Source organism: Tauraco erythrolophus, chromosome 6 (assembly GCF_009769465.1).
Source record: "Tauraco erythrolophus isolate bTauEry1 chromosome 6, bTauEry1.pri, whole genome shotgun sequence".
In the NCBI taxonomy this organism is placed as follows: Eukaryota; Metazoa; Chordata; class Aves; order Musophagiformes; family Musophagidae; genus Tauraco; species Tauraco erythrolophus.
In genome coordinates this window covers 6,941,943-6,965,708 of record NC_141470.1, presented here as the reverse complement: position 1 = coordinate 6,965,708, position 23,766 = coordinate 6,941,943, and the positions used below count along the sequence as shown (strand labels likewise).

The 23,766-nt window shown below is 38.4% G+C and overlaps 1 protein-coding gene across 1 annotated transcript in view; it reads left to right on the top strand.

The window, feature by feature from the left end:
* Positions 1-1,487: 1,487 nt before the first annotated feature.
* PPP6R3 (protein phosphatase 6 regulatory subunit 3) overlaps positions 1,488-23,766 on the top strand; it is a 39,169-nt gene continuing 16,890 nt past the window's right edge. Inside the window, 14 exon segments of the mRNA XM_009986272.2 lie at positions 1,488-1,581; positions 3,794-4,026; positions 5,351-5,537; positions 6,123-6,260; positions 6,727-6,792; positions 7,233-7,345; positions 8,043-8,156; positions 8,858-8,987; positions 10,805-10,957; positions 14,390-14,539; positions 15,076-15,140; positions 16,841-16,956; positions 17,334-17,419; positions 20,462-20,548. Of these exon segments, the coding sequence (XP_009984574.2) occupies positions 1,570-1,581; positions 3,794-4,026; positions 5,351-5,537; positions 6,123-6,260; positions 6,727-6,792; positions 7,233-7,345; positions 8,043-8,156; positions 8,858-8,987; positions 10,805-10,957; positions 14,390-14,539; positions 15,076-15,140; positions 16,841-16,956; positions 17,334-17,419; positions 20,462-20,548 (1,650 nt within the window). The 5' untranslated portion in view covers positions 1,488-1,569.

Sequence of the window (23,766 nt, the reverse complement as noted above, 5' to 3'; positions counted from 1 at the left end):
TTTCTGCACTGGTCTAGATCCCCATGTCTGCTTGTAGCTACCAATACTCAACTAATGGTAGAAGTATGAGGTACCAAGTTGGGAGTCACTCCCTGCAAGGTATGTTTCTCTTATCTGTTCTACTGAAGTATGAAGCTTAAAAGTTTAACTTAAATGAGCAGCTTACTTTAGTGGGGTTTTTTTTTATATCCAGGGACTTCTGGATGCTTCAAAGTAACAAGTCTGTTTTGTAAAAGGTTCAACATAGGAGACACTGCCCAAAACTAAGCTTATCTGACTGGGATTCATGTCTTTGTCCTGTAGCTTGAAAACAGGAACATCTATATTCAGGAAAGGTATTTGACAGCAACATTGACTGGAAGCTATTGATACAATTGTTACCAACTTTTTTAATAGAGACGCCAATTAAGCATTTGGCAACTAGAAAGAGCCACAGACTGGTTACTGCTGAACAAAATACACACAATGTGGCTTTCTGCAGCTGTAGTAGCCAGAAGACTTCAGTTTATTTTTCTGGTCTGAAAGGATTGCTTCTAAGCTTTTTCTTCCTTTTAGCAAACAATTCAAGTGAGAATTTCAGTTACCTCTGTCTCACAGCAGTTGACAGACTTTCTTTGATTTGGTGAACTACTTTCTTTCAGATTTAAGTCAGGTGTTTACTACATGGAATGTTATTTCAGCATTAATTCAGAGGGGAATCTGTTAACAATATTAACTCAGAAAACAAAGCAATATTTTTCTCAATGCTAGGTGTTCCTTAGGATCTTGAATTGTCACAACTTGTACATCAGCAAGTTGATGTAAACTTTCAGAAGTACTGTTTACATGAATTGGATTTCTGTTAGTCTTGCAGGGATTTTTCAGAGATTATGGAAAGCTAACTCAAGTTACAAAAGACAGTCAAATATCTGCAGCAGCTTTACCATCTTTAACAAAACTTTTTTTTCCACATCTGAGAGTTTTTAGTAGTATTCCTGAATTATTTTGCTGCTTGTAGTATATAATCTTGAGCACATCTCGTCTTTGGCAGTCTTTTGTATCTTGCATTGAATCTCAATGTTGTGATTTCTCTGCTCATCTTGACAATGAAGTTGGACACTGGAAGTAACACAACCCAGTTGATCTATGGAGTTTATAATAAATTTGCAGATAGAGAAATTCTGGGAGGAGCACTCCTGATTTGTGGACATAAGGCCTAATTCTGAACTCCCTTAATGGGGCTGAAATTTGAAAAAGCATGAAGATAATTCAAAATTTCAGAACTGGCAGATTTGGGGAGGAAGGATGGAACAGCATGCTGTGGTAAGAGTAACAACTTTTTGTTTTTAAACTTCCATTCAGAGTTGTGATAGGCTGATTCTAGATTATCGTCAGTGATAACATCTAAGAAAATTCTCTTCTCTTCAGGGTTTCTGGACTTCATCTTTGGCATGTTTTATGTTGTTTATTTTTCCTTATTTCAAAGGACCTGAGCTCCTGTTGAAAAGTGATGGCCGGCACCTGACATGTTGAGGGAGCACCCCCTAAAAGAGCTTGCCTGGGAGACAGTTTGTGAAATAACGCAGTAACATGTTTGCAGTAGTATGCCTTTTTTTGTTGTTGTTGCTATTTTCTGTCCTTGAATTTCTCTTGAAATAAGTAACTGAGAAATACATTGAAGCTACTGAAATGAGTTTTGATCACTGCAGAGGGATTTACATCTGGAGTTAGCATTGATAGTGGTTACTTGCAAAGATGCTACTTTCACTAATTGGGGCAAGAGGAGGGATTTGATCTGCTTTCTAGAGGCTTAAAAAAAATATACTGTGACTTTAATGCACTAGTTTCACCTGCCTACAGTAAGTTGGTGTGTAGCCTGAATACCCACAAGCTAGTGTTTTTAATAACAACTTTGTACAATTTCATTAAGCTAATTTCTGAGATCAGGTGTTTTGAACCCTGCCTGTAATTTTACTAATACTTTTACTAAGAAAAGAATTTTTTTCTGTGTTTTAACTGATTAATCCTTGCATGGATCTCAGATGATTATAAGTATCGATAGGGCAATTGAAATTATCTATACTTTTTCCTGATTGATTTTGTTTGACTCCTGTATCTTTAAACAGAAAGCTGTGTAATCTAGGGATGGTTATGTATGCTTAGAACTTCTGATAAATGCCAAGCAAAGTAAGGTGGTATTAAGTGATCAGTGTGTAATGGTTAAAGCAACAATGGAAACCTTAAAAGCAATTAAAACTTCTCCATAGTGCGTACCAGGCTTTTCAATATTTAGGCCAAATACTGGAAGTCTTGCTAATGAGGAGAGTCATAAGGATTTTGCTGGATCCTGGACTTGTATCTGTTTTCTAAACTGCTGAAGTACTAATTTGACACTTCCCTGTTATCAGTAGCTGTATTGTGCATGCTGAATCCACTTAACGTGGAAATAAATGTCTACCTCTTAGTTTGCATAAGAATTAGATGCTTCTGGTTTAGTTTTTGTAGATTTTTATAAGAGCGTATGACAAAAGCATAGTTTGGTGGTTGTCTGTTAAGCTTGCTCCTGCATCTGGCCTGCAGCTTACAGAACTGTTGTAGCTGAATTAGTGCTGTTCACCTGCAGTCCCTGCTGTAGCTACATGTCCTCCCAGCTGATGTCGCTAATGCACAGCAGGAATGAACACGTGGAATTAATCCTTCACACTTGGAAGGCAGTACTAAAGGAGCAAAAGGAGTGTTTCTTTCCTTATTTAAATGAGCTCAAAACCATGGTGCTGCCGATTGTAAGGAAAGAAAAGTTTCTCTAGTATGTGTAGTACCTCTTTCAAACTGCTTAAATCCTGCAGTCATGTAAGGCCAGCTTTGTCAGAGGTTAGATGTCATGTGAAAGCGCTGTTTCGGAGAGTGGGCAGTGGAGCGAATGCTTGTTTTGAGCTTAACGAGAAGTGGAAGCAGGAGTTTATTGAATCTGTCATAGTCTAAATATTCTTTCCTGATAGCATAGTTGTCTCAGTAACAACTGCTTGCAAGATGTGTTAGAGCAACAGAATTAACGTGAAGGTACCAAAGCATTTAATAAGGAAAGGTTAAGTTGCTTGTCTTTACATGTTTCTGTTATGGCATTTTACAATGTTTCAGTGGTTGGGGCCACTGCCCTTTCACATGTTTGCTTAAGATATTTTTATTGTCCATTGTTTCTCCTCCTATGTCAAGCTTATGGAGGAAGCTACAGCGAGTGAGTAGGTCCTGTGTTGAAATTAACTCCAGCACTGTGTGCTGCCTGCAAGTTAAAATTACTGTAATTCCTCCACCTTTGTAGGTGTTTTCTTCAATGGTAGGGGTGATACTCTAGTGCATTTAGGCAGGGCCTGTTTTTTCTTCTCCCAGCTCTGTTAATTGCTGAGCAAGTTCTTCTGAATCAGGGACTTGGTGCATAGATTAAAAACAAAGGTTAGGAAGAGCAAATTCAACAAATTGAGAAACGAAGTTATCCTTTTCTTTAATGCAGACTAGCATGTTGCTTTCATGTAAGTAAAATCTTGGAGCTGCCTAACTTATCTTCGGATGTTAGAATATTGACTATTGCTAGAGGTACAAAAATTACTACCGAGTATTCAGTCATCTTTAATCAAGCCTGATTTTTGTAGCTTTTGATTGCCAGCATCTACTGTTGTGTCTCATTTGAGTTTTAGAAAGTTTCTATGTGTGCAGGTACCTTTAGGGTTAGAAGCTATGAAATACTACTGTGAAGTGTTACTACAAATACTACTTAGATTTGTAAACTTAATGCTTTGTGTGTATTCTTCTTATCCAGACCAGCATGTTTTGGAAATTTGATCTCCATTCGTCATCCCACATAGATACACTTCTAGAGAGAGAAGATGTAACACTGAAGGAATTGATGGATGAAGAGGATGTTCTGCAAGAGTGCAAGGCTCAGAATCGCAAACTTATAGAGTTTCTGCTGAAGTCAGAATGTTTGGAAGACTTAGTTTCGTTTATTATTGAAGAACCACCTCAAGACATGGATGAGAAGATTCGATATAAGTAGGAAAACTTTCGGGGGTGGGGGAGACTTGGGAAGGTGGAAAGAGGGGTAACTTACTCCAGTTAATTTGATGGTGTGTTTTGAATCTCTGCATGCTGGTGTGTAGTATAATACTGGTATCTTTAGAGTAAGCTTGTTTTCAAGGGGCTTTTTAGAACTTTAGAATAAATCACTCTAATATTTGTGTATTTTTTCAAATGGAAGCCTTTTATCCACAAATGCTTCCAAAACCAATTTGTGTCCAAAGCAGACTTACAAAAAAAAATCAGAACTCAGGTGAAGAATCTTGTAGTTGTGATTATTAAGAAAACAGTTCAACGAAAAGCCCTATTTGCGTAGTATAGTTAAGTGTTTAGCTTTGTTTTGTTGATGACTGGTAAGATGTTTTGAAGATGCTTATTAGGAGGTCTGGAGCACTCGTTGGAAAAACGTACTTAAGGTCTAATTGCTGGTGTTTTCCTTTGCAGAGCAAAGCCTTCTCTACTTACCTAAGAATTGGGTATGGCTGTGACTTCAGCTAGTTTGCTAAGAAGGTTCAAACTCAAAAGTCAACCTAGTGATTTGTATAAAAGCCCTTCTACTATTTTTTGCCTATTTTAGTTATCTATGCAGAAAGCTGCTTTTTTTCTTAAAATAGCATGTGAAAAATAATGTGAAATGAGCTATGCTCTTTATTGCAGCACTTCATTTCTGGTAAACCAAGCCTCCTGTAAGTGTTTCTAGTAGAGTTTGAAATGGAAATATCTTTTGCTTAGAAACATTAAGCTGCTGATGCTGTCAAAATTACCTTTAGTGTGAGTGGGTGATAGCACTGTCAAATGCAGGAAATTACTGGTCTTGATGGCCTCTTGTTTAAACACTTGATGTTCTGATCTGTGCTTCTGACTCTTGTGTCATGAGGCAGTACTAGCTAGTTTTGCAGTCTTTGTCAGACTTTGATTAGTTTACTGAGTTTCTGCATAATTGTAATATATGTATATATATTAAAAAAATATCTTGGAGCTATTGCTCTTGATCTTTTCGCTATAATCACTGTTATATTAGAAAAAGGCAAACACACTGCTCCCTCCTCAATATCGGTCCAGTACTCTGAGCCTACTTAACATCTTGGTAACTAACTTTTTTGCCCTTCAAAAAAAGGAGTGGCTTCTAAAATGTGAGATCAGTACTTGAACAGTGCTTGCAGTAGTTTGCTGCTTTAATTAATGCAGACCATCCCTGCTTGAAAACTTGGTCAGAAGCCTTACTAAGTTCTGAATTCAGAGCTGGAAGTATGACAACTTTGAAGTATCAGCGATGGATAATTTTATTCCTTTTCCCCAGATACCCAAACATATCGTGTGAGCTGCTTACATCGGATGTCTCACAGATCAATGATAGGCTGGGTGAAGAAGAATCCTTACTTATGAAACTGTACAGCTTCCTCTTAAATGAATCTCCTTTAAACCCTTTACTGGCCAGTTTCTTCAGCAAGGTGCTAAGTATTCTTATAAGCAGAAAACCAGAACAGGTAAATATTTATAAGCTCTCCAATTTAACAAGTGTTCTAATAAAGTTGTACTCAGCTATCCTGCTTCAAGAGTACACGTTTGAGGGACATTCAACTTCCATAGTAGCTGAAGACACTAACTGTTTTTATAGTATGCGCAGGATTAAAAATATATATATCTGGATGAGTAAAATGTATTTGATTCAGATTTGCCTGAGCTATTTGTGCAGTCAGTGTGTGAGTGCCTACCTTTTGGCTTAATTTAGCTCAGTATTTTATATGGTGATATTTGCTTTAATTGCAAATTAATTTAATTTAGTGCATTGGATTATAAGTAGTTTATGGTCAGCAAGCTGGGCGTGAGAGTAGGCCCAAAACACACAGCACATGGTATGGATCTGTCCTGTACCGCTTTTGTTACTTCCATTACTCTGTATGTGTGTATTGTTTTATATTGCCTTGTACTGCAGTCTTTAAGTGGCAAAAGTGTTTAAGACATTCTCATTTGTTTTTTGCCTTTGGTAGGAGAGAGAAACTAAAAATGGTTGGTGTAATTTGCCATGTGAAATACAGATAAGCAAATGTAAGCTTTCTTTTAATTTCTAGATTGTGGATTTTTTAAAGAGGAAACATGACTTTGTAGACCTCATTATTAAGCATATAGGGACCTCTGCTATCATGGACTTGTTGCTCAGGCTACTAACGTGCATAGAACCTCCACAACCCCGGCAAGAAGTGTTAAATGTAAGTGAAATGTCTCAAAGGATTCTTGTCTGACATGTGAACTGTAGGATGGCTTATCTTCTGCTGGTTTTACTAAGTTTATTTCTTAAATGTGCTGAAATTAGATGTGTGGGGTTTTTTGCTTGGAGCTGCCAGTACTTACAGTGGAGCCACAGTGCCGGTGGGGACAGCTTAGAACCTGAGTGGCTGGTCAGTTCCCCTGGTCTTTAATATCTAACTTAAAACTGTCAGATACAGTTTTAAAAATGTTTCGGACCTTACTCGGCACATTTTTGGCATCCGAAAGATTATTTAAAATTATACTTAAGGCTTTCTTTTACAGTTGCTCTGAAACATTAATTTTACTTTTCTTAAAGTGTTTTTAGTCGTCGTTTAGCAATATCAACAGTATGACTTAATTTTGTTAATTCATTTAATTCATTCACTTGGATAACATTCTTACTAACACTCACAAACACTTTTACAGTGGCTAAATGAGGAGAGAATTATTCAGCGGCTAGTGGAAATTGTACATCCATCTCAGGATGAAGATGTAAGTATGGGTCTGACACTCTTCTGGAGCTGTCTGTTCAGCAAACTGCTGTACAACATAGTGTTAGAGCTCAGTTTTATTGTTTTCTGCTTGCTTTTTTCAAGTAAGCTGATTTCAGTATTTAAGTGTGGTCATTGGAGGGGAGGGTGTGTGGTTCCTCCTTCCTGTCCCACCTTTTGTCAGATCTGGGTTAAAACCTTGTGCACACTCAGTGTGTTTGAAGATTCAACTCTCATGTTTTGCCATCACTGGAAATTCTTGTCTCATGCCTCAAATTTTTTTGTCTTGTTAAGGTTTAGTTATGACATAAAGCTATTGCCTGAATGTTTTTTTGGGTAGGAGAGACTCTTATCCAAGTTGAAACTTTCACTTTTAATTGAAGAATTACAGTCCAGCATGTTATTACTCTCACAGTGAAAAGCTATGTTTTTCTGTTCCAGAGGCATTCAAATGCATCACAGTCACTCTGTGAAATTATTCGTCTAAGCAGAGACCAGATGTTACAGGTACAGAACAGTTCAGAACCAGATCCACTGCTTGCAAGTCTAGAGAAGTAAGTTGGTTTGCTGAATTTCTGATTTTATTTTCAGCTCATAAAAAAAAAAAACACACCATAGTTTTAAACTTTTGACCTGGAAAACATTTAGAAGTGGCAAGCTCTGCTTTTCAGGTGAATGTTCTTGGCTACTCATCATCTGTCTGTGTAATTTAAAATAACTTGCAAGTAAGCAGAGCTTGCCTGGAGGACTTCCTTGGGGGAGTTTTGTCTCATTAAAATATTTCCTTTGCTGCTAAAGTTAGTGGGATCAGTTCGTGGAGGTCAGCTTGATACTGTGCAGAGTACACGTGGGATACTCTGCCTTTGATCTGTTACTTGTTTTAAGTTAATGTAAGTGTGCGTTTCTGCCAGAGAAAATTCTCCCGTATTCCCTCTTTTCTTTTGCTTGTTATAGGTTTAGGTTTGTGTGGCTATTGACAAGCTGAATCAGGTTTTTGATCTGACTGAAAGCTCCCTTTTTGTAGTGTTGGTTGTCAGATCAAAAAAACTAGATCAGTGGAAGGAATAGGAAAATGCAGTGGGGCAGTGAGGATGGGAGTGGTTGTCCTAGTGGTATCTGCTAGCTTGAAATAGCTACTAGTTTTCTTTGTATCATCCCCTTATTAATTTTACATGGGCAAATGGTAGCTACTTTTGTTAACAGCTGTATTGTGAAGTAGTGTTGTATCTGATGCCAATGTTTTTTTCTCAGACAAGAAATCATAGAGCAACTGCTGTCTAATATTTTTCATAAAGAAAAAAATGAATCTGCAATAGTCAGTGCAATCCAAATACTATTGACCTTACTTGAGACAAGACGACAGATGTAAGTGTTCTTATTTTCTTATATTATGCCTGTATAATTTAGCTAAACTACTGTTCAGCAGCAATAATGTCTTCCCTGTACTTAACGACTGAACCATTTCTGTGGCCTGTTGAAGCTGAAGAAATAGAAGAGCGACCAAGTAGTTGTGGTTGGCATTACTACACTTTCACCAAATGCTTAGTCTGTCTTTGCAGTTCTTTCTAGAAGCTAATTTAAGTGTCACTTGACAGATCAGACTAATTACACTTCATCAATTTGTTTCTGAATAGAAGCAATACAGTAAATATGTACAGTGCAGTGAGTGGGTATTGACTCTTTAAAAAGGTGTTTAGAATTTTATTACAAGTGCACTTTGAGAAAGTACTGTACTCTGTGGTACATTCCACTTGTGTTGTTCAGGGTAGATGAGTGAAGCTCTTTGCTGCAAAAGAGGAAATAGAACAGCTGTAATGTTTAATCTCAAAGCCAGATTGGAGATTTCAAGCACAATAGACCTAAAAATACTAGGGCTGGGGTTTGGAAAAAATCTTGTTCAGCCATTACTTCATACTTAGTTTATATTTGTAACCTTACGTTTTTACTTGCCTCTTCATTCTTTTCACATGCCTTCAGAACCATGACACTATCAAAATTGTACCTTGAAGATGTTTTATAACTAGTTTTGATATTAATTAATCAGATTTTACTTGTATGTATTTTAGATTTGAAGGCCATATAGAGATCTGTCCTCCAGGCATGAGCAATTCAACGTATTCGGTCAATAAAAGTGTTTTAGAAGCCATAAAAGCACGACTTTCATCCTTCCATGAACTCCTACTTGAGCCTCCAAAAGTATGTGAAACCTTGTGTTACCAAACTAATTGAAACAAGACAGTTGCTTTGTGACTGTATTTTAGGCAGATTGCAATAACAAACCAAAACCCAGTTTGACAGCTTCTGGGCAAGTGTGTAGGCTCCTTCCTCACCTTTTATGAGCTTTGCTGTTCACTGTTGTTTTCCCTGAACCAATGTGTTGTGCTAACTGATACGCTTTTCCAGCTTAAATTTCATTTAATTAGATGATTAGCCTTAAAGCAATTACTCCTTTCTGAAAGCAATTAAAAGAGATTTGCTATGTATTCTCGAGGTGGGTCCTGTTTTCTGCTTGGAAGTCCTATCTGGGTAGGAAACGTGGGCTATGGATGCTTCAGTTGTTTGGAACTTTTGGCATGGCCCATATGAGGCCTGCATAATTCCTCTAGACTTGCCCAGGACCCAAGTAGACCAGCTCCATGGCATGCACCCTGTGCCCTAGGCATGTTAAATACTTTGAGCTTTATGATTGATTGGAGCAACTTACCTGTGTCATGCTGTTGCCAAAGATAAATACAAGATGTGTAAATAGGTGGTCAGAATTTCAGCTGGAGAGCTGCACCCTGAACTGGGTACCACAGTCCATAGCAGAAGAACCTGTGGGCCAAAGTGAAAATAAAGACGGGCTGTGTGTAAAATACCAGATGGGGGGTGGGTCAAGGTAGTGTTAAAGTTTATTTTAGCCTGGGGAAGACGAGACCTCAAGATTTGCAAATTCAGAAGAGGTAATAAAATACAAAGTAACTGTCTATTGCAACAACATGGCAGGATACAGATCTGTGTTACAGTCAAAGCAGGGTCACGTAAGATACTTGAGTATTTTCTGATGGTTGGACATACTTAGCATGTGAATAAGTCATCTAGTGAAGTTATTGATCTGTTGCTTGTTTTGAGCACTAGTTAAATCAGCATCTGTAGATTTTTTGCCTTATGTAAGGAATGGACTAAATGAACTAGCAGGATGTCAGTCATCTTTTTTCTGATGCAAGGGTGGCCCTGGTCAGGCAAAAAATGACGTCATGTCACAGAAGACAGTAGTGGTTATGTTGTCAAAATATGTTTGTGCTTTAGGATAGGAAGACATTTTCATTATGAATTCCCTCCTCAGTGCATATTTGCTACTAGATTTTTAGGTCTTACGGTAGCTAATACCAGATTTTTCTTATTGGCTGGTGCTTAGTTAGGAGACAACAGTTCTGGTTTGTAAACCAGTTAAAATTTCAGTGTAAGAACCATGAAACTTATGATCGTAATACAGAAAGAGATTCTTCCTGTGTTGGAAGTAGCTCCTTCAAAGACTACAGATGGAGCTTGTTTTGTGTATAACATTAGAATAAGACACCAGAGAACCTTGTTGCTTAATGACATTGTTTTCAAGTATATGAAGTTAAGATTGTTGAGACATTATAAGATATTTAGAGACTGTCTCCCTAGCTGTTTTGCATATATTGTAGCAATGTAGACTATAGCTGTACATGGATTAACCAGTAAGAACCATTTCCTAGGAAATATCTCCTAATTCCTTTCAAAGTTGAGTGGAATGCATTTACTTGGAGATCCTGTCTGTAGTTAACAATCAATTTTTACAGTGCCATTGGTTTCATGTGGTTGTTCTTAGTACTTCCTGTGTACAGAGCTAAAATAATCTATTCAGAACTGAAAATTGCTTTTTTGTAGGGAGAAGGTAAGATTGTTGCTCAAGGATTGATTGTACATATCTAAGCACTACTCTACATAGTAATGATGAGCTGTTTTTTAAGATATTTTAATGGGTTTTGTGTACATACCTTTTTCAGAAAAGTGTCATGAAGACAACCTGGGGTATATTGGATCCACCTGTGGGAAACACACGTTTAAATGTAATTAGATTAATATCTAGCCTTTTACAGACGAATACAAGCAGTGTGAATCAGGAGCTTATAGAGCTTAACAGCATAGGAATAATACTGGTAAGAACTTTAACTTCTTTATTTTTATGGATTACTATTAAGATCTGTCTGTTTTTTCTGTCACTGCAGATAATTTGTAGTATATTTTTCCAGCCTAATGTTTCAGCTTGTTTGTGTCGTGGCTTCTATTGCAGTGTTTATGAACTTTTAATATTGGATTTTACTGTTAAATTCATATTTTTGAAGTCAGCATTTTCCTCTGATCACTTGAATGGTGCTTAAAAAGGGAAAAAAGGAAGACTCAGGGAACTACAGGCCAATCAGTCTTGCCTCTGCCTGGCAAGATCATGAAGGAGATCCTCCTGGAAACTATGCTAAGGCACATGGTAAATAAGGAGGTGGTCGGTGAACACTCAGCATGGCTTTGCTAAGGGCAAATCCTGCCTGACAAATTTGGTGGCCATCTGTGACAGGGTTATAGCATTGGTGGGTAAGGGAAGAGCAGCTGACATCATCTACCTGGACTTGTGCAAAGCATTTGACACTATCCCACATGATGTCTTTGTCTCTAAATTAGAGAGACATGAACATGGATTTGACAAATGGACCTCTTGGTGGATAAGGAATTGGCTGGATGGTCGCACTCAGGTTGTGGTTCAATGACTCGATGTCTTAAGTGGAGACCAGTGACGAGTGGTGTTCCTCAATGAAGTGGTATTAGGACTGGCGCTATTTAACATCTTTGGTGACATGGACAGTGCATTATTGGCAAGTTTGCTGATGACACCCACCTGTGTGGTGTGGTCAACCTGCTGTAGGGAAGGGATGCCACCCAGATGGACCTTGACAGGCTGGAGAGGTGGGCCTGTGCAGACCTCATGAAGTTCAACAAGGCCTAGTGCAAGGTCCTGCACGTGGGTCAGGGCAATCCCAAGCACAAGTACAGGCTGGGCGGAGAATGGATTGAGAGCAGCCCTGAGGAAAAGGACTTGGGAGTGCTGGTGGATGAGAAGCTCAACATGAGCCGGCAATGTGCGCGGGCAGCCCAGGAAGCCAACCATGTCCTAGGCCGCATCAAAAGAAGCGTGGCCAGCAGGTCGAGGGATTCTGTCCCTCTACTCTGCTCTCGTGAGACCCCACCTAGAATACTGTGTTCAGCTCTGGAGTCCCCAACACAAGAAGGACATGGAGCTGCTGGAGTGAGTCCAGAGGAGGCCACGAAGATGATCCGAGGGCTGGAGCACCTTTCCTATGAAGACAGGCTGAGAGAGTTGGGGCTGTTCAGCCTGGAGAAGAGAAGGCTCCAGGGTGATCTTATCGCAGCTTTCCAGTACCTAAAGGGGGTCTACGGGAAAGCTGGAGAGGGACTTTTTACAAGGGCATGTTCTGACAGGACAAGGGGCAATGGCTTTAAACTGAAAGAGGATGGATTTTGATTAGATATAAAGAGGAAATAAGGAGAAATAGGAGTGGTGAGGTACTGGAACAGGCTGCGGAGAGAAGTTGTGGCTGCCCCATCCCTGGAAGTGTTCAAGGCCAGATTGGATGAGACTTTGAGCAACCTGATCTAGGGGAAAGTGTCCCTGCCCATGGCAGGGATGTTGGAACTAGATGGTTTTTAAGCTTTCTTCCAACCCAAACTGTTTTATGATTCTGTTGTCTACACCTTCTTAAATACATGAAGTGGTTTTCTTAGCAAGCTTATTTTTTCATCTGTATGTTCTCAAGTTTTCAGCCCTATTAAAGGCTTCCCTGTTGTTTTCGTTCTTTTCTTAAGTTGTTCCCTCAAAACCACTCTTTTCTCTTAAGAATATATGACACACCAAATGGTGTCTGTACTGTCCTATAAAGGGACAGTTGTAGAATCATAGAATCATCTGGTTGGAAGAGACCTTCAAGATCATTGAGTCCAACCATTCACCCTGCACTGTCAGGGTCCCTTAACCATGTTGCTCAACACCAAAGCTACACGGTTTTTAAACACCTCCAGGGATGGGGACTCCACCACCTGCCTAGGCAGCCTGAATTGGTAGATCGTAGGCGTTCAAACATCTGAAAGCAAGATATTGCGCAATAGTTAACTCATTACTTTTTGCTAATGTGGAATGTGTACTTTAAGTACTTCCTACCTCATACTTCAACTATAGCAGGACATATTCTTTGTCGTTTAAAAAATAACTAGCAAAACATGCTAGAACTTGTACTACAGTTTCTGAATACAATATGTAAATTTCTGTTTCTAAGCAGGCAGTTGCAAACTTGAAGTGTAAATATTTTCTCTGCCCCAAATTGTTTTAGTCTAGTTATTAGTGATTAGTAATTTAATTTAGTTAGGAAAATCCCTTTTTCCTTCAACTAATTAATACAGCTATGGTTCTAATGTCTTCATCTGTATTTCTCTGCACGATTTGGGTTTGCAGCTGCTAACCTCACCACAACTAAATTTTTGATAGATGATGATTTTGTAAACTAAATTCAGTGAGGTTTGAACATGCATTTCTGTTGCAGGTTTTACATGAGGAAAAACTGTAATTATAGCCACATAAACATCTCAGTGCTTTGTGCTGTTTGCTGAAACAGTACATGCTTTACTGTGCAGGCTTGACTGTGAGGGAAAGCAACTGTCTAGTTCCAGTCGCATATCTTAATGGGAGGATGTCCGTAGTTTAGGAGGGCTGAAGTAAAATTGGAGATCTCTGGCTGTATTTTGAATGAGACTTAAATTGTTTAATACTGTTCCAATCACTGCATTTATTTCCATAACTAATTTCATTTTAGCAGTGACAGCAATCATTTGAGTTTTGCAGTAAGTAGTGTAAAATAATGAGACAAAGCTTGAAAAAATCTTTCCTATGTTGAAGAAGAGTAATGTAGAGAACCAGGAACATGACTTAATGAACACTTTCTTGTGTCTCAGCCTCAGTGTTTGTCTTGTGTAAGGCATTTAACAATCTTAAACTGCATCTAGATCATCTGAGGTAGCCTTCTGTAATAGAAGAATAAAATTAGTAGATAACAGGTTCAAAACAGATAGATATGATTTTGTAAGAAATCTTACTGAAGTGAGGAGCATGTTATAAATGGTATCGTAGATGATGGAAGGTTAAGTGAACTCATAAGAGGAATCTGTCAAGGGCTATTAAGGTCATAAATAACACTTCTGACTTTTCTGCAGAAAGAGTGTAAGTGGGGAGCATCATTCCTCCCTGCCATTGTTTTCTGAAAGTGCGTTATTGGTTATTTCTGGGATAAACTCAGTTACAGTTGAGTCTATTTTTCTGATCCAGTGTGGTAGTCCTCTTGTTCAGATAATAGCAAGCACAAGTATTAACTTTTTTGTATGTCATAAGTTTTCTCTTGCACAATAATACTTATTGTAAAAGTCAAAATTTATTTCAGTGTAGCCATTCAGATGACTTGCTGGGGTAAGACTATTGGTTAGGTTTAATGAAAAGACCTTGGTTTGCGTAAACTGTTGAATTTTTTTTTCAGGACATGTTCTTTAAGTATACATGGAATAACTTTTTGCATACTCAAGTAGAAATCTGTGTTGCATTGATTCTTGCAAGTCCTCTTGAAAGCACAGAAAATGGCACAATTACAGATCAGGACACTACTAGGGACAATCTCTTACTGAAACATGTAAGTTGTGGGTTTTTGGGGTACCTCTTGAGTTTTCCTGTCTCCAGACTATTGTAGCAGTTACTCTTACAGAAAATATACTCCAGTTTTACGTTATGTATAGAATGAACAAGAATATTTTTCCGTTTTTTCTTAAAATGTCAGGTCAGGGTGTTAAACCTGAAAGTGCCATAGAGTAGATTTTTGCTGCCTCAAAGTGAGCATGTGTGCAGAGCTGCAAGTATTTGTTTTCCTTGAAGGAGAAATTCCTCTTATTTTTAAGAATTAATTTAAGAATTAAAATTGCTATTTCAGTAGCTTTATGCTACTGCAACTCAGCAGCTATAAAGAGAAGTAGAATTAATGTAGGCTTAGTTTGTAGGTTTCTGGTTGGGATCTTACTGCTGCTTCTGAACTTTAAACCCTTTAATGAAAGTATTTATCCTGAACCTCAAATTAATTGTCTTGTGGGACTTCAGTATTTGTTAAAATTACCTGTAAAATGCATAATAGTGTTCTGCTCTGCTTCTACTAAGCATATTTTGCTTTTTTGATAGCTTTTCCTTAAGTGCCAATTAATAGAACGAATACTTGAAGCATGGGAGATGAATGAGAAGAAACAGTGAGTAACTAGTTTTTTTATTCTCTGCAATTGTCTATGTAAGACTTGAATTGTGAAATGAGCATATGACCGATTCATAACTGATCTGGGCAGTTCTAAAAATACTTCCATGTTAATGTTTGGATTAAGGCTTTCTATCATAGTACTTTTTGGTAGCATTCTAATGCTTTTTCCCATGATCATTCTTGCCATGTATAAGATACTACTATGATCTTTAAAGTCTGCCTATCTTCAAGTACAGAAACAGACCATAAGTTTTGAGAGGACAGGAAATACTTTTCTCCAGTAAGCAATTTAAAAGTATTTATAAACACATCAAAGTGTATTGCGTATTAGGGAGCAACAGACTCCTAAGTAGTAAAAGCCAAGTCCTCAGCAATGGAACGCTTCTGAAAGTATGTGTTGGTGAAAGGATAGAAGCTTCAAGTAGCTAATGTTGTCCGAAACTGTGTTCATAGTAGGAGAAAAAACCCTTAATTTTCACTTGAGGTGATAAAGCAGTTCTCTGAAGACTTGTAAGTTTGACTTTGGAGATACTGAACAGTAAAGGCTACCTTTAATTTGTGGAAATACTGCTGCTTGTTTTGAATGTACTTGTTACCTACACAGTCAAGGAGATAAGACAGGAATCTCTAAGTTGTTCCTGTAAACAGTGTGATACAGCTTTATTCATGACATGTAGCACTGACATAGCATAATTTCAGTCACCTCATGTGTTAGCTGTTGATGATGGTGGAAACGCAAGTAATGTGGTTGCTGTTTGCAAAGCAAGCTACTTCCTGAACTGCTGTCACTTTGCAAGGATTTTAGTCAAGTTCATGGGAGGTTTGTCTTGCCAATTGAGTGGGTTGGTCTTGATTTATTTTTTTTCCATTTAAAAAACACAAAAACCTTAAAGGGTTGACACAGCAAATGACTGGTGAGCTTACAGCTAAATGCTAGAAATTGAGTCCAAGTTGGACCTCTCACTTTAGCTCTTTGGTGGGATCTAAAATGATTCCTGCTGATCATAGCTACTCAAAGCACTACTCTAAAAAGTGGTAATTCCTCTTTCTACAAAGCAGTTCTGTCATGTTATAAATATTCAAACGGCTTTGCAGTTGTACCTTTGGTATGCACTTAAATGTCATTCCTAAACTTCAGGAAAGCAATGATACCAACTTAAGTTTCAGTTGGTCATGCCATTCCTGCTTTATGCTAACCATAATGTTAAGAAACTCTGCAGTACTAGAGCATGCTTAGGATTTAAGATTGTTTTTTGTCTTTTGATCATGGGATCAAAGCTTTGAGAGAGTGTTTGATGTATTGAGGTTTTGAAAAATACTCTCAGCAACAGAAATTTCCTAAAAACTAGGGATCTGTTGTTAATTTTGTCTTTATCTTGATAATGCTGTACATTTTTCTTTCCACACACGCAAATGTGAAAGCCGAAATAATCTAATTGGATACTATGCACTTCCTTCTTGGTAGTTTACATGCTTGTTAAGTTTTCTAAACTGACTCGATGTAGTCAAACCAGTGGGTATCTTAAATTCTTGAGTATTTCTGTGAACCTTTGGTGTTAGTATGCAACTCTTCTGCTTAAGAACCGCTGTGCTATTTGTGTTGTGTAAATTCTCGTCTCTGGTAGTGTGTTTTATAACAAAATGTAGCACAGTTTCTCTGAGTGTGGGCAGTTGAATTCTTTTTGTCTCTTGCAGGGCTGAAGGAGGAAGACGGCATGGCTACATGGGTCATCTAACAAGGATAGCAAACTGTATCGTGCATAGTACAGATAAGGGGCCAAACAGTACGCTAGTCCAACAGCTCATTAAAGGTAATGTTAAGGTTTTTAAGTTTGTCTTCATGACTTCTATCAAATTTTGAGGAAGTGAATCAAACTTAAGGGCAGTTGTTGGATAAAAGAAGAAAATATTATTTCTGATGCCTTCAATTTAAAACCAGCTATCCTTAAACATATGCATAAGTCTTTTTTCCCTAAACAGTATCAAAACTCACTGAAAAAAATGCAAAGAGATGCTGACTGCTTAATTTGGGCTTGTTTTCTAGATGGAGCAATCCTTATGGATTTAGGAGGATGTGCACGTTCTTTGCAGTATTTCTCATAGAGCAGAAGATAAAAATTAAAAGTTAAATGTGTCTCCATTGCAGATAGTATCAAATTGGTATTTTTTTTCCTGTTTGCTGTGTTAGAGCTTCCAGAGGAAGTCAGAGAGCGATGGGAGATATTCTGCACAAGCTCTTTAGGAGAAACTAACAAGAGGAATACAGTGGACCTGGTAAGTAGCGATGGGTAAGGTACAAAATTGCTGCCGTTTATTTGGGCCTCAGGGTTTTTTTTTGTCAGCAGCACAACTAATCTTCCCAACTACCATGTACTTATGTCAACAAGCATGTCTAGTTGTTGAGCTATGGAACTGGTAATTCTTTAGTTTACTTTACGACTAAAGCCATATCATTAATGTTTTTGTATGGGAATCTTGCAGTAGCTCAATTTGCATAGCTCATTTCAGACAATTGCCAAGAAGGAAGATTTCTTTACAACTTCGAGTTAGTGTCCTTGAAAGTTCCTGTCTGCTTGAAGAGAACAAACTAAAACTGCAGGAGCTGATGTTAATTGCTTTACCTATAGTATGTTAATGAGCCTATGTAAGTTTAATGGGAAGATGCTACCTGCATCCCACTGCATGTGTTGGTGACCTTGCAAATTTACTTGACTTCAGCATACTCTTGTTGTGGACCTGTTGCATTTCTTCTGCACGCAGCAGTAGTGATTACATTTTTAGAAAAAAGCTAAACTTTTAAGTAGAAGTATGAAGAGGTTTTGTATAATAATATTAAACATACAGTTTAAAAGTAATTACTTGAATGCTTTCATAAGCAGAGGCTGTTTCCAATGTAAACGGACCAATTAATGGATTTTAATATACCTGACTTCTCCAGGAATGTAGTGCTTTGCATGTGGCTTTATTAACTTATGCTGGTGCTATATTAATAGGGCTACAAGACTAATAGACTGTTAAATTTTCTACTTCAACATAATATAGCAACTGGAACATAATGCTAACATGATGTGTGGCAATAGAAGCATTAGGAAATTCATCTGAAGCTGCAGCTTGTAGACAGGACCAAGTGATGTACACATGGTATTTCTTCCATGAGCACAGAAGTTCGTAGTGCTTGTAGAATAATATTTTCCTCTTGTTAGAAACTACTTCTTGGTCAAGGCCAAGAGAAGAGACATCTAAAGAGGCAGAATTAGAAGTTGATTTATAGTTGTAATTAGCTTTTTAGATATGTAATAATTTACTTGGATGTACTTGATGTAACAACAGTAAAACCTCATTTAAAACACATCTCCAAACTTCACAATATTCAGTTTGAATAGAAACGAGAAGCATTAAAAGAAATTCTTGTGTCTAAAATGCCATCTGGAAAATACTGTGTCTTTGAATTTCTGAAGTTACAGGCTTTGTTTCTGCTTGCATGATCAATGCCTATGAGTCTTGGATTAGCATTTAGTTCAAAGTATCTTTAAACAGATAATGGAGATAATGGACAGTATAATGTAGTAATGGACAGTATAGTGAGGTGTAGGAGGCATTAAAAGACAGATTTCAAAAAAACTCAGCTTGTTGTTTTACTGGGTCAGGTTTTAAGTTACAATTATTGTATGGGTGTATCCTGAAAGCACAGCCCCACAGTGTTTCTTCCAAGTCGTCCTGTCCCCTAATATCCATGCTTTTGATCTATGCTTTGGTCTCCAGAGACCTGGCCTCTCCATCTACAAAGCTGGACAATTCGGCATGTCTGAGTGTTTGAGCTCTTCTGTAAGTTGATGAAATAATCCTGGGTTAAAACAAGCTATCAGAACTAATATTTGTGCCTAAAAAATTGTGTACCTGATTTAAAGTGCACATTTTCACTGTCCCCAGAGCAAGATCTTAATCACACCTTTCTTAATTTTCTATGGATTAGCCTTATTTATTGCTGGATAGACGAGTAGACTTATTTACTTCGTTCAAGGTTTTCCTGTCCTAAGCAAGCTGTTAAGCAGAATCTAGTCATGGGTGATATAATAAAGCACACAGTTCCTGACCTGAATGGCAGAACTGTGGTTTACTGTTCTACCTGATCTTCTTCAGTCAGCTTGCTGGCTTTACTAAGCTCAGATGATCTGACCTTTATGTGCATGCATACTCTTATGATGTGAAGTTCATTAAAAAAATATGTAAATAAGTTAGTTGTGGGAAGACTATGGGAATAACTGATCTTGTGAGTACTTTCAATGCTTTAGTCGTTTGGTGCTCACCAAAGAGAGTTCTTTTACTGTACAGGAACAAGGTATGTGGTCCTGGGGGGTCCTATGCATAATTAACTGCTTCTGCAGCCATGAGACTATTGTTTTTCAGTTATTGTATGCCAGGGGTGTTGACTGTAATACCAAGACTTTATCCCTTTCATTCTCTTCCTCCCTCTTTAGGCTTTTCTGTGTTTTAAGCAAGTTCTTGTTATGTTTTTCTAAAGGCAACAGTAACTGCTGATTTAGAAGTGGGTGTGTATCAGAACGACCTCAAGAGTTTCCCCAAAACACTTTCAGACTATACAGGCAGTTTATCTTTGTTTTTCCACTGTTAATTGTCCTAGTTGTGAAGTACTGCCAACCTTTTACATAAGCTTATCTACTGACACCTAGCTGAAGATTAAACAAATGTGGAGTAATTGTTCATTTTGTCTTTAGACAAGGTACACTAATGATGCTGGTACAGTGAAGAATGCTATACAGTTTTTAATACTAGATTTGTACAAGAGACTTTGTATAACTTCAAATGTGTTTCTTTATGATATCTTTCTAATATTAGTCTTGATATTGAATGTTCGTGAGGTATACTTACAGACTAGGTGAGGAGAATATGCCTCCCCTAAGCCTGAAAACAACAGTCTACAGGACAAATTATTCAGGGTTGCCTTAAAATAACCATGTAGTTCCTTTCTGGTAATATTGAGAAGGATTTTCTGTAAGAGAAAATGAGGCAAAAAATGCCATACACTAGAATTAATTAATTGCAAAAAGTGCCTGTCCTGTGTGTTGGTGTTAGAACTGGTGTTAGGTGGGTCCGAACAGTGAGGAGCTTTCCTGGCATACTCATGTATGTGTTAATGATATTGAAATATTTCAGGGACTGTTTTATATGGTATAGCAGTTGGGAAAACTATAATTCAGTTGATTGCTTTGATATGGAACTGAAGATTCAGCCATATGGCATGAGCATACTTGAGTGGTTGTCATACTATGCAAATGACTGAATTCCTTTGTGTAGGTTACTACCTGCCACATTCATTCTTCCAGTGATGATGAAATTGACTTTAAAGAAACTGGCTTCTCACAGGATTCTTCTTTGCAGCAGGTGAGTTGAATTCTTTCAACAACATAAGTTACTCTTTCTGTAAAAATAAATAAGAGATTTTAAAGCGGTGGAACTTGTATTTCTGTCACAAGCAAATACAAATCTAGAAAGTTTAAAATGAAACTTAAACATGTGTGCATGCACACAACTGTATTTTATCAAACTCGGAGGTATGGTTTTTAACACAAGTCACAGTATCTTAGTGTGCCTCCCAGTTTTTACTCGTGCTGTGTATGCAGATCTCATTATGCCTAAAAACACATTTTCTATGCCAGCTGTCTGGCTAAGTTGAACACAGTTTCTGCTAACTTTAGTTCTTACTAGATGTAGAAGTTTGAAATGGTGGCTTCTAATTGTGTTTTCTGGCAAGTGTGAATTGCTATGAAAGCAAATAATGGGTTTCTGCTGAGTTTTGCCAATATATATTTTTTTTTTTCAATGGTGACCTTTATTTTGATGGGGAAATGAGGATTGGCTATTTGTTGTTACATGCTTTTAGATTTTGGCAAAATGTCAAATTCTGCAGCTCTCTCAACAATATAGTGAAGTGCTAAGGATGCTCTTGTGACAGGTAGTATCTAGCAGCTCAAATGTTTTCAGCTTTATAGACCCTTGATACCTGGCAAGTGTATGTAGCCAAATCTTCCTGAACTAATTTTCTAATGAACTTGAACACTTATTTTTAAATTCTATATATTCTTTTGACAACTCATTTGTGAGCTTTCAGAGATTAATTATTTACCATTTGGTTTAAGGAAGAAAAATAATTTGAGAATGTCTAGGGAATTTTCAGATCAACGAGACTGAAAGCTTAAGTCAAAGCTGTATCCACCTTGAAGTTTTAATGTTTTCATAGCTTTTATTTGATAATGATGCAGCGTTTGTATATGGTTATGGTATTAGAATATTTTTGCAATGAGTGATTACAGAGAACACTGGTGCCATTTTGGTGAAGAATGGCAGTATGTATGTAATAGGACAGTACTCTCTGTAATATGCCTCTCTTCCAATTCTTTCACTGGTGGTGAAAGAGTGGGAGCCATGCAGCACAAGACTGCATATAGATCCCTTGTATGGAACATGTTACTTACATGGGTTATTGACCAAAATCTTTCAGCTCACACTAACAGCTGTGTAGGAGGAACTATCTAGTCTAAAACTGGCTTCAATACTTTATGCGTCTTCTGTAGCTTTTATAATAAGTAATTGCTTATCCAAGCTTGGATTGTGGGTGGTGGCTCCAGTTTTAAGAATCTAATGCTTTTTTATGTGGTTCACCAAAGTCAGTCACCACAGGGAGCTGCTCTGCAGCCGGCTTGACCTGCTGCGGAGCGGCAGGTCTTGGCGCACAGGCACTTTTCCTGAAGCAAGGAAATGCCAGGGGAGCAAAGAGACCCTGGGAGCCAGCAGCTCTCACAGGAGATGCTGATGTGGCCTGGGTGTTGCCAGAGCAACAACAGCTGCCTCCACCCCTACAAAAAGCAGCCCAGGGAGCTCTTAGCGACCAGGACCGCTGCCAACAGAGCAGGCAAACAGAACGTGGTGTGTCAGTCAGGGTGTCGGGTGGCAGTTTGCACAGCGGTTCTTGAGGAAGGGTGTGTAGGAAAGTGCAGCCAGCCCCCCAGCTCGAGAGGTGAGTTTAGTTGCTGGCCATCACTGCCTCAGAAGGAGCTTGGCGATGTTATCCACCTGGCGGAAGGTTAAGTCCCCTGTGCTTGGCAGAAGGGATGTGGCTATACAGACAGAGCTTGGATGGAATCATGCAGCTATCCAGGTCTCAAGCTGCAGGTCATGCCTTTCCCTGGTAAGGAACAGCAGTAGTTGAGAACAACTGAGGTGTGACCAGGTCAATGATCTGCTCAGCATGGGAGCAGAGCTGTGAGAGGAAGCAGAAAGGTTAAGGAGCATCAGGGAGTCTGAGACAGAGATAGACTGGTGGTGTCATGCTCTGCCCAACCTGAGACAGCAACAAGAAGAGCCAAAAAAACAAACCAAAACAAAAAACAACCCAAGACGAAGGGGATTCTGTATCCTTCCCTCACCAGGCAGAAGGCAGTAGCTTAAAGGAAAGGAGTGAATGGAGACAAGTCTGTGCTTAAGGCTGCAGGGGAACCCCACCTTGCCTTCCCAAGTGTATCTGTATAACAGGTATGAGGCCTTGGATGTGGAAGGCCCATTGATGGACTATGTGGATGATTGTCCATCTACACCAGGGGTGTTGTCAGGGTCAGAAAGGCCTATCCCCCATAGCATGACCACCTCCACAAGGAAGAAAAGATGAGTAATAGTTTTAGACAGCTCACATCCAAGGGGAACAAAGGGTCTGATGTGCTAGACGGACCCTCCTCTTAAGGATGTCTGCTGCCTCCCTGGTGTCCAGGTTAAGGACATTGCTAGGAAACTTCCTAGCCTGGTACAGCCCTCAGACTATTACCCATTACTGCTCTTCCATGTGGGTGGCGATGAAGCTGCAACATGATGTCCAAGAGCGATCAAAAGAGACTTCAGGGCCCTGGGACAGTTAATAAGGGAATCTGGGGCACAGGTTATCTTTTCTTCTCTCCTTCCAGTTTCAAGCAGTGACTTTGGAAGAAACAGATGTGCCCAGTCTATTATAAATATGTAGCTTTGTGGCTGGTGTCATTGCCACAGTTTTGTGGGGGTTTTTTCTATAATGAGGTGGCCTACATGGCACCAGGCTTGCTGCACCAGATGAGATTAAAAAAAAAAGCAAGTTGAGTCAGTGACACTGTGTTGAGGTGTAAAATGTTCAATAGTTGCCTTATTTTAGATGTCGAATAGATGCTATTGGTGTGTGTGCCTGAGACGGATATTTCTAGTGATAACTACGTGATAAATATGCAACTGTGCTTTCTTATCTGTATATAATGTACCTTTCTGGTTCTTACCATTTATAACTTCATGTTATTTCAAACAAAGGCAACTTTTTCTCTTATCTAGTATATTGTGGTGTTTCACCGTTTCTTTGGGGTGCATTTGGAAAGGTCCTTGCTAACGTGGTTAAACTAGAGATTTAACTTTCTTATTGAGAGCTGCTATTAGACTGGATTTCAAGTTAGTAAATGTAAGTAGATGTGTAGTCAGTGTTACCATTTTAAAATTCAATAGTAAGAGAAATGGTTTCCCTGTCCTTTATGTTTAGATTAGAGAGATTTTTGTCTTTGGACCAAAATGGGCAAATAGGATTTAGAGTATTA